The sequence below is a fragment of the Cebus imitator genome, unplaced genomic scaffold, assembly GCF_001604975.1.
Source record: "Cebus imitator isolate Cc_AM_T3 unplaced genomic scaffold, Cebus_imitator-1.0 Scaffold8, whole genome shotgun sequence".
Classification (NCBI taxonomy): domain Eukaryota; kingdom Metazoa; phylum Chordata; class Mammalia; order Primates; family Cebidae; genus Cebus; species Cebus imitator.
Window position 1 is genome coordinate 6397946 of NW_016107323.1, and position 11223 is coordinate 6409168.

The following is an 11223-nucleotide window of genomic DNA, read 5'->3' on the forward strand; positions in this document are numbered from 1 at the left end:
ACTTTGGGAGGTCATGGTGGGAGGATTGTTTGAGCCCAGAAGTTCAAGACCAGCCTAGGCAACATAGTGAGACCGTTTCTACAAAACAAACAAACAAACAATAAAATAGCCAAGCATAGTGGTACATGCCTATGGTCCCAGTTACTCAGGAGGCTTAGGTGGGAGAATTGCTTGAGCACAGGCATTTGAGGTTATAAGGAGCCATGGTGATGCCATTGCACTCCAGCCTGGGCAACAGAGCAAGACCCTATGTCTTGAAGAAAAATTCTAACATCCAGAAGTTTTTCCTGCCCTTTCCCAACACTTCCCCCTTCCCACTTCCCACTGTTCTGATCTCTGTGATCACAGGTTCATTTCACTGGCCATTGAAGCACATACGAATGAAATTACACAGTATGTTCTATTTTATGCCTGGCTTTCTTCAGTCAACGTATCTGACAGATACATCCGTGTCCTCGCATGTAGCAGTTGTTCGCTTTTTGATGATTATGTCACAACTTACCTGTTCTCCTTTTGATGGACATTTGGGCCGTTTGCAATCTGGGACCATGACATAGAGTGCTTGGATCATCCTTGCACATGCCCTTCAGTACATTCATATTGGGCTAAAGAAGCGGAATTGTGAGTTTCTTATCAGCAAGGCAGTGTTAGGATAATTAATGACGGTTGCAGTTGCTCCATACCCTTGCCAACATTTATATTGTTCATCCTTTTGAGAAATTCTGATGGGATGTAGCGGTTTTTCACTGTGATTTTAGTTTGTATCTCCCTGGGAATTAATGAAGTTTTGCGTCTTGACCACTTAAAGACTTTCTTTTTCGTTCAAGTCTTTTTTAACTGGGTTCTCAGTTCTTTCCTGTTGATTTGCAAGAATTCTCCATATATTCTGGAATTAAAATCCTTTATTGGATATATTATCGCAAATATTAATTAAGACAGTGTGATATTGACACGAGGATAAAGGGGACAGTGGATCAGAATAAAGTCCAGAAAGAATAGAGTCATATACGTCACTGACTTACAACGAAAGCATCACTGTGATTCAATAGATACTAGATCGTTTTTCCAATAAATGGTACAGATGAACTGGATATCAATAAATATGAATAAAAAGACCTTTGACCACTACCCCTCCCCATATACAAAAATTAAATTGTGATGGCTCATTATCCTAAGCAATCATCCTTCTAGAAAACAGACATAGAAACTATCTTCAGAGCCTTGGAGTGAGCAAAAATCTTTATAAATAGAACCCAGAAAATACTAATGATAGAAGATGGATAGATTTTTTAAAAAGATTGATACATCAGACTTCATTCGAACTTAGAACTTCGGTCCATCAGAAGATGCCAGGAAGAGAGTGGTTTGATTGTTGTTGTCACTGCTGCATTTTTTGTTCTGTTTTGAAGGGCATCCCTGTAGGTGGGCATATCATCAGTTACTTAATAGAGAAGTCCCGAGTTGTCTACCAAAACCAAGGTGAGCGGAATTTCCACATCTTCTACCAGCTGCTGGCAGGTGGCGAAGAGGAGCGTCTGGCTTACCTGGGCCTTGAGCGAGACCCCCGGCTGTATAAATACCTCTCACAGGTGGGAAGGACCAGCACCTGGCTTTGGTGACGCTTTGGACAAGGGGATCAGAGGTGTTTATACGGGCTGCTGTGGATGTTTGAGACGTTCTATTACCACCCTGCTGTGTGTCCTATTGGCTGATTTCTTGATACATATCACAAGCAATCTAATCCATCTCCCCTTGTGCCTGGCAGCTGTATCACCTTGGTAAAGGAACCAATGTCTAGGCAAGTGGTTCTCATCCCTGGCTGGAATTAGAATAACCTGAAGAGCCCTTTAAAAACACAAGTGCCAGGGCCATACCCTCCAGAGATTCAGATTTCACTGGTCTGGGCTAGGACTTGGGCATCAGAGTTATTTTAAATGTTCTCCTGGTGATCAAATGTACAGCCAAGGTGAGAAATGCTGATCTAGGTGTGATAGAAACTCACTGTCCAACTGTATCTAAAACCTATGCTGTCTCATTCTGCTTTCAAACTACATTTTTTCTTTCTTTGAGACAGGTTCTTGCTCTGTCCTCCAGGCTGGAGTGCAGTAGCACAATCATGGCTCATTGCAGCCTTGACCTCCTGGGCCCAAGTTATCCTCCCACCTCAGCCTCCCAAGTAGCTGGGACTACAGGCATGAGGTACCATGCCTGGCTAATTTTTTTTTTTTTTTTGACAGAGTCTTGCTCTGTCGCCAGCCTGGAGTGCAGTGGCATGATCTCGGCTCACTGCAATCTCCACCTCCTGGGTTCGAGTGATTCCCCTGCCTCAACCTCCCGAATAGCTGGGACTACAGGTGCTCATCACCACTCCGAGCTAATTTTTTGTATTTTAGTAGAGACGGGGTTTCACCAGGTTGGCCAGGATGGTCCCAATCTCCTGACATGATCTACCCACCTCAGCCTCCCAAAGGGCTGGGATTACAGGCGTGAGCCACCGCACCCAGCCACCTGGCTCATTTTTGTAGTTTTTGTGGAGACAGGGTTTCTCCATGTTGCCCAGGCTGATCTCAAACTCCTGAGCTCAAGAGATCTGCGCGCCTCAGCCTCCCAAAGTGCTGAGTTTACAGGTGTGAGCCACTGTAAACTACTTTTAAAAAGATCTTTTCCCACGTTCCTGCCTTCCATCTTGACAACTGTTTGCTGCCAAATGAACACACTGCCTTACAGAACTAGCTGAGGCCATTCTATAAGCAAGCCTAGGGTCTAGTGTTATAAAATTGACTGTCAGAATATAACCTTGCAATATTTGCTTTTCTGCAGCCTGCAGTAGCGTCCTAGAATGCCCAGATTGTATGGCACTTACCAGTATTCAATGTCATTAACACCTTTTTTGTTTCGACAATTTTTTTTCTCACTTGGTCTGGCTTTGAATGGAGGCCACTTTGTAGAGGGTAGATTAGGGCATCATTTAAGAGAGAAAATGAGATCTTCTAAAATGAACCTCATAAAATGAGGATCAACACTTCCTAGAAATCATAGAAGAAAAGAAGGCTTAACTGAAGTTTACCTCGAAAAATGAAGACAGGCTGGGCATGGTGGCTCACACCTGTAATCCTAGCACTTTGGGAGGCCGAGGCAGGAGGATCGCTTGAGTCCAGGAGTTTCAGACCAGCCTGGGCAATGAAGCAAGACCACAACTCTAAATGTATTTTTTAAATAGAAATGAAAAAGAAAAATGAAGCTAAATAATGAAAATAAAGAATCTCATGCTCTAATTTTATACTAAACAAACTCTGAACTAATTGCTAGGACAAAGAATAAATGAAATGTGATGTTTTTTTCTTTTTGAAGGGTTTAATTTTCCCAACAGAGCTGTATGGTCGCATCATGTTTGCATTCCCACAGCATGATCAGAAAAGGGTCAATTTGTAAAAATATTTGAGGGTTTTTATCCATTTTCCCAGGGGCTTCTCTAACCCTTGGATAATTAAATCATTCTCTTTTAGAATATATCATGTCTTTATACTTGTAGATTTTTCTCTGGCCACATTAATTCAACTACATCCTTACACATCAGGGGCTTTGGAAATGGGTCTATCAATTTGCCACTATTATTTTAAAACCAAGCCAGCCGGGCATGGTGGCCCACACCTGTAATCCCAGCATTTTGGGAGGCCAGTGCAGGAGGATCACACAATTAAGAGATCAAGATGAGCCTGGCCAACATGGTAAAACCCCGTCTCTACTAAAAATACAAAAATTAGCTGGGCATGGTGGCGTGCACCTGTAGTCCCAGCTACTCGGGAGGCTGAGGCAGGAGAATCACTGGAACCTGGGAGGCAGAGGCTGCAGTGAGCCAAGATTGCACCACTGTACTCCAGCCTGGTGACAGAGTGAGACTATCTCAAAAAAAAAAAAAAAATTCATAATCTCTCCTAACTTCAGCAAACTTTATGGCTTCACTTTGTAGTGTATTTGCACTGCTTTCAAACCAACAGGTTTGGAGCAGAACTGATTTGCACAGACCCATCCCTTCAGAGGCAGGAACAGATGTTGCTGGTTGTGTGGGAAGGTTTGTGAAGTTGCAAATTTTACATCGGCCACTTCACCAGTAAATATTTTCATGGTATGACACATCTGGTTTCCCCCATGCGATGAAGAAATCTTTTAAGAAAACAGATCTTCAGATAACTAGGAAACTAGGAACACCCTGTACCCCAAAAGCAAAATAATAAACATTTGTCTAGCACGTTTTCTCTTTAAATTAGTCTGTTGCTTAAAAGACAACTTCTGGAGTTATGGGAAAAGCCTCTGCTCGTGATCATTTTCACAAAACCTCTGTTTCTCTAAATGCCAACCTTTTATTTCCTTGTGGAAAGGCCTTCTTGCATTTATTTAGTCCTGCAGTGAAATTTTTGCTGGTGATTTCTTTTCTTTTTTTTCTTTTTTTTTTTTTTTTTTTTTTTTTTTTTTTTTTTTTGAGACGGAGTTTCGCTCTTGTTGCCCAGGCTGGAGTGCAATGGCGCGATCTCGGCTCACCGCAACCTCCGCCTCCTGGGTTCAGGCAATTCTCCTGCCTCAGCCTCCTGAGTAGCTGGGATTACAGGCACGCGCCACCATGCCCAGCTGATTTTTTGTATTTTTAGTAGAGACGGGGTTTCACTATGTTGACCAGGATGGTCTCGATCTCTTGACCTCGTGATCCACCCGCCTCGGCCTCCCAAAGTGCTGGGATTACAGGCGTGAGCCGCAGCGCCTGGCCTTTGCTGGTGATTTCTAAGTGAGTCAAGAGTTTCTAATTTTAAGCACTGTAATTTCCCTGAATATTTCAGCACATATTTCTTGAAATTAAATTCCAAATGAAAATTCCAAATAAATTTGAAAAAAAGTAACCGTTGTCAAATAATTCTATGCTAGACAATTAGAGCAAAACCTATTTTTATTTGCAATTCAGTACATTATAGGACTAGCTTTTGCATCTTCAGAGAGAAACAGTCATGCACATGCTTAATTGCCCCTATAAAATAACGTTAAGTGACTCAAACTTTTTGTCAACAGGGTCATTACGCCAAAGAGTCATCCATTAATGACAAGAACGACTGGAAAACTGTTTCCAGTGCCTTTTCTGTCATTGATTTTACTGAAGCTGACCTCGAGGTACGTGCTCTTGCAGCAGAGCCGACAGTTTCCTCTGGGACTGAGGAAACACTCCTGGTTTCTTGGTGTTTGCATAATGCAGTTGCAGGATTCAACAAATAAAAATACAGGATGCAACCAGGTGCAGTGGCTCACACCTGTAATCCCAGCACTTTGGGAAGCCAAGGTGGGCGGATCACTTGAGGTCAGGAATTTGAGACCAGCCCAGCCAACGTGGTGAAACCTCATCTCTACTAAAAAAGTACAAAAATTAGCTGGGTGGGGTGGCGTGCACCTGTAGTCCCAGCTATTCGGGAGGCTGAGGCAGGAGAATTGCTTGAACCCGGGAGGCGGAGGTTGCAGTGAGCTGAGATCATGTCACTGTACTCCAGCCGGGGTGACAGAGAGAGTGAGACTCTGTCTCAGAAAAACAAACAAAAATACAGGATGCCCAGTTACGTATGAATTTCAGATAAACTGTGAAGAATTTTTTAATATAACCATGTTCCAATTACTGCATGTGGGCCAACTTATACTAAAAAAGTATTGGAAGTTTGAAATTCAGATATTAACTAAGGGTTGTATCTGACAAGGAGGAGGAGTCAGGTTTTTTCCCCTAAGGTAAGTCCAGTCTCAACAATTTAAATGCCATAGAATTACAGGATTCTCATTTATTGAGGCTTCCATTTTGGCACAAACTGGAACAAATTGTAGAATTTATAAACACTTTGTTTTTACATCTTTTTATCTTTTTTTTTTCATTTTGATTGTTAAACTATCAGTCTTTCAAGGGCCAGAATGTAATTTAAAAACATATATATCTGAGCCCAGGTGCAGTGGCTCACACCTGTAATCCTGATGCTTTGGGAGGCTGAGGTAGAAAGATTGCTTAAGGCTTGGAGTTTGTGACTAGCCTGGGCAACCTAGTGAGACCCTTCCTCTACAAAAAAAACTTTATAATTAGCCAGGCATGGTGGTGCATGCCTGTAGTCCCAGACACTCAGGAGGCTGAGGTGGGAGATCGCTTGAGCCCAGGAGGTTGAGGCTGCAGTGAGCTATGATGGCACCATTGGACTCCAGCCTGGGTGACAGAGCAAAACCCTGTCTCTAAAAAAGTTATAGGTAGATAGATAGGTAGATAGCTCATGGTATTTGAAAATTAAATGTGTTCATTAGTGGGATTTATTTTAGAAAGTATTTTATAAAAGTGGTTTATTTTATGAAAAGTGTACGTATGTGTTGTTATATGAAAGTAAAGTGTTCTGTGCTGGACAGTGAGTAAGACTGTTTCCCTCTTCCCCTAGCACCTGAAGTGAATAACAGGGCCGATTTCTGGGGAAGGAGGTGGGCTTGGTTCTGTGAGCTCAGGTCTGGAGTTGGGATCGGTGGGGGGGAGTTTCCTTCGTATGTCTCTGCTAATGGCATGTATCAGTTAGGCGGCCACCGTTCTCTTTCCCTGTCCTCCTGATCTCCTGTCTCTGAACACTTCCCATGTTCCCAGAATCTCTTTGGAATCATTGCCAGTGTCTTACACCTGGGGAACATTGGTTTTGAAGAAGATGACCAAGGCTGTGCCACTATCCCAGACACCCACGAGATCAAGTGGATCGCCAAGGTGATGTTCCCCTTTTGGAGAGGACAGAGAGAAGCGGAGGGGTGGGAGGGGAGAGTGAGGCAGATGGATGCCCACAGTTAGGCCTGAATGCCTGGTGCCATGCTCTTTTGGCTGATATTGATTAGGAGGTTTAAAGAGTGAGGGCTTGGGGGAAAGGGAGGGAGTAAATCCAGTTGGTTGAAGGAGCTGTTGTGGTCTGTTTTGTACTGAAGCACAATGGTCAGTCTGTGCAGATAACCCTGGGCCTGGATACTCCACAAACTCTACAAGCTAGTGAGTAGGCTGGGCGCAATGGCTCATGCCTGTGATTCCAGCGCTTTGGGTAGCCAAGGCGGGAGGATAGCTTGAGGCCAGAAATTTAAGTAAGCCACGATCATGCCCCTGCACTCCAACCTGGGCAATGTAGTGAGACCCCATCTCTAAAAAAAAAAAAAAAAAAAAAAAAGCTATAATTGGTGGCACACATCTGTAGTCCCAGCTACTCAGAAGGCTGAGGTGAGAGGATTGCTTCAGCCCAGGAGGCAGAGTTTGCAGTAAGCTGAGAGCGTGCCACTGCATTCCAGCCTGGGTGACAGAGTGAGATCCTGTCTCAAAAGAAAAAAAGTTACAGTGAGCTATGATTGTGCCACCACATCCCCACCTGGGCAACAGAGCCGTACCTTGTCTCTAAAAAAATATTAAAAAGCAAGTAACATGGGTCACTGAATAGCACTTTGGATTTCTTTCATTCAGCTCCTGGGAGTCCACCCATCAGTCCTTCTGGAAGCTCTCACCCACAGAAAAATTGAAGCCAAAACTGAGGAGGTAAAAATGGCTCTAGGTGGAAATGTGCCGGCCCTCCCTGCTGCTGCTGCCTCCCTCTGATAACAGCAGGGTGGTGGCCTCAGGGGAGGCCAAAGCTTTGATCCTAGCTCACCAGGCCCTGCGTGATCCAGCTCCTGCGAGGTCTCCTGCCTCAGCCTCCCCCATCGCCATCACCACACCAATGCTAGCAATCTGTACCTCATACTCCCTGTACAGGGGTCTTTGCACATGCTGCTCCTTCTGCTGGAAAACTGTTCCCGATACTTCATCTAGTTAACTCCCCTTCGTTCTTCATCTCCTGGGGGTCACTTCCTCAAGGAGCCTTCTCTGATCCTTTCACCTCTACCTCAAAGCCCCATATGTATCTCCTTGTAGCCCTTTCAACATGACTGTGTGATTCTTTGAATGTCTCCCCATCCCTCCCTGCCCTCAAATGAACTGTGAGTCCATGAAGGTCAGGACCATGTGTCTGGGTTACAGCTGTATCTCGGCAGTGCATCGCAGTGCCTGGCACACAGTGGGTACTCAGGAAAGAGCCATGGTGTGAGCCAAAGGCAAGAGTAGTGTCTTCCCAACATGTATCCTTTGCCAGTCATCAGTCAACACTAGTTTGAGGCTGGGTGTGGTGGCTTATACCTGTAATCACTTTGGGAGGCTGCATTGGGAAGATGGCTTGAGTCCAGGAGTTCGAGACCAGCCTGGGCAACATGGCTAGACCACATTTCTACAAAAAATGCAAAAATTATCAGGGCATGGTGGTGGGCACCTGTAGTCCCAGTTACTCAGAAGACTGAGGTGGGAGGATCACTTGAGTCCAGGAGTTAGAGGCTACAGTGAGCTATGACTATGCCACTGTATTCCAGGCTGGGCAGCAGAGCGAGACCCTCTCTCTTTATTTTTTTAAAGATTAGTTTGAACATTCTGGGGACTTCTTTTTTCCATCTAAAGTGATGCACCTTGTCATTCTTTTCAGGTGATCTGCCCATTGACATTAGAACTCTCTGTCTACGCTAGAGATGCAATGGCAAAGGCTGTTTACGGACGAACATTTACTTGGCTGGTCAACAAAATCAATTCCTCCTTAGTTAACAAGGTTGGTCAACACGTTTTGGATACCTTGTTCTCATTAATGTGGTGATGTTTTATGATCGTCATAGTTCCTTTAAAGGATTTGGGAGGGAGAATGGACTGTGGCGCCTCGTGGGTGGGGCTGGCGTCTTTCCCTATTCACATTTCCGGTGTGTAGAATACAGCGTGCCCAATAACTTGCACAGTGTGTCCCAAAGTGTGCTACGCATTGCCCTTGTGGTATGCCAGATGGCTTCGGGTGTGCACAGAAACTTTTTATTTTTTAGAGACAAGATCTCGCTCTGTCACACAGGCTGGAGTGCAGTGGTACAATCATAACCCACTGCAGCCCCCAACTCTTGGGCTCAAGCAGTCCTCCTGCCTCAGCCTCCTGAATAGCAGGAACTACTGTTGCATGCCACCATGCCCGGCTAAATTTTAGAAGTTTTTTTGCAGAGGTGAGGCCTTGCCGTGTTGTCTGGCTGGTTTCGAACCCCAGGCTCAAGCCATCTTCCCACTGCTGCCTCCTAAGTGCTGGGATTACAGGCATGAACTGCCACAAATGTTTAAATGTCAACAGTAATATATTCACCTGACATTTAAAAAATTTCAACAGTAGCATATTTTAACATGTTTAAGAAAAAATAAAACTAGCCCTTCAAACTCACACTTCAGTCACATTTCCTTTTCAAATGGAATTATTTAAATAAAAATGGGATTTAATCTAAGTTAAAAATTAAGGAAATGATAGGTGGATGGGGAGGGATACATGGATGTACAAAACTCAGGGAGGGAGAACACAAAAGATGATTTTGGAGGCAGCAACTTAGGACACTCAAGCAGAGGATTTAATTGTGTCCCTTTAAAACAAAATAAATATTCTTTTATTTTGTTTAATAACATAGATAATTTTGTTAAACTATCTTTTTTTTTGGGGGGGTGGGGCGGGGGATGGAGTCGGGCTCTGTCATCCAGGCCGGAGTGCAGTAGTGTGACCTTGGCTCACTGCAACCTCCACCTCCTGGGTTCAAGTGACTCTCGTGCCCTTGTGCCTCAGCCTCTCTAGTACCTGGGATTACAGGCGCACACCATTATGCCCTGATAATTTTTGTAATTTTTTAGTAGAGACAGGGTTTAGCCATGTTGGCCAGGCTGGTCTCAAACTCCTGGCCACAATAGATCTGCCTGCCTTGGCCTCCCAAAGTGCCGGGATTACAGGCATGAGCCACGGTACCCTACCTGAAATAAATACGTTATCTTTACGCACCCTGGCCTGTTGGTTCTCTTACTTAGATAGGCATCTTGTCTATCTGTAGGTCCTTTGTTTTTGATTGTTTGTGGGCTTGGGAGGCTGAGGATAGCTGAAGCAAAGAAGTAAATCAAATCAGAAGGGGAAGGTTGGCTTGGCTTGGTTGCTCACACCTGTAATCCCAGCACTTTGGGAGGCCAAAGCAGGTCAGGTCAGGAGTTCCAGACCAGCCTGGCCAATATAGTGAGACCCCCGTCTCTACTAAAAATACAAAAAAATTAGCTGGGTGTGGTGGTGCGCACCTGTAGTCCCAGCTACTCAGGAGGCTGAGGCAAGAGAATAGCTGGAACCCAGGAGGTGGAGGTTGCAGTAAGCCAAGATCGTACCACTGCACTCTGGCCTGAGCAACAGAGCGAGACTCCATCTCAAAAAAAAAAAAGAGCCGGCGCGGTGGCTCAAGCCTGTAATCCCAGCACTTTGGGAGGCCGAGGCGGGTGGATCACGAGGTCAAGAGATCGAGACCATCCTGGTCAACATGGTGAAACCCCATCTCTACTAAAAATACAAAACATTAGCTGGGCATGGTGGCGCGTGCCTGTAATCCCAGCCACTCAGGAGGTTGAGGCAGGAGAATTGCCCGAGCCCAGGAGGCGGAGGTTGCGGTGAGCCGAGATCGCGCCATTGCACTCCAGCCTGGGTAACAAGAGTGAAACTCCGTCTCAAAAAAACAAAACAACAAAAAAAAAGAGTGGTGTGGAGGGGAAGGTCTCACTACACAGATGATGGCTATGGAAGCCGCAATGGGATCTGAGCAGGCAGGAGCAGCAGGCTGGGAAGTGATTTCCACCCAAAGGCTCTTGTGTATTGCTGGAGACAGAGGAGACCCGAGCTTTAGCACCAAGTCCCAGTTGGAGGCAGCTTCAGATCTCTGAGTAGCACAGAGGAAAAGACCTAACTATGAATGGGGTGTGTTATTTTGACCAGGATTTCACCAGGAAAACTGTGATTGGATTACTGGACATATATGGGTTTGAAGTCTTCGACAAGAATGGGTATGTTTAGCATTACCTACCTACCCGTCTTTTGCCCTTTTTTAAGGTTTCAGTTGAGATTTAAGTCATTTGCTAATGTTACTAGATTTATTTTCCTGTCCCCCAAAACTGTCTAGATTTACAGTTTCTAATTCACAGACCAGCCTAGATGTGGAATAACCATAAAAATGCAAATATATTTTCACTTGACTCTTATGATCTATTTAGTAAATTGTTATTATTAATAAGGACTTTGCTTTTTCTTTATTAAAAAGCATCCTTTAAAAGAATGTAAGTTTGTTTTTTTTGTTTTTTTTTTT

At 44.5% G+C, this 11223-nt stretch overlaps 1 protein-coding gene across 1 annotated transcript in view; it reads left to right on the top strand.

Moving 5' to 3' along the window:
* Positions 1–11223, top strand: part of MYO1H (myosin IH) — a 62937-nt gene that overhangs the window by 11711 nt on the left and 40003 nt on the right. Inside the window, exons 5-10 of the mRNA XM_017541604.2 lie at positions 1410–1589; positions 5059–5157; positions 6638–6751; positions 7484–7555; positions 8529–8648; positions 10857–10924. Of these exons, the coding sequence (XP_017397093.1) occupies positions 1410–1589; positions 5059–5157; positions 6638–6751; positions 7484–7555; positions 8529–8648; positions 10857–10924 (653 nt within the window). The remainder of the gene's footprint in view (positions 1–1409; positions 1590–5058; positions 5158–6637; positions 6752–7483; positions 7556–8528; positions 8649–10856; positions 10925–11223) is intronic.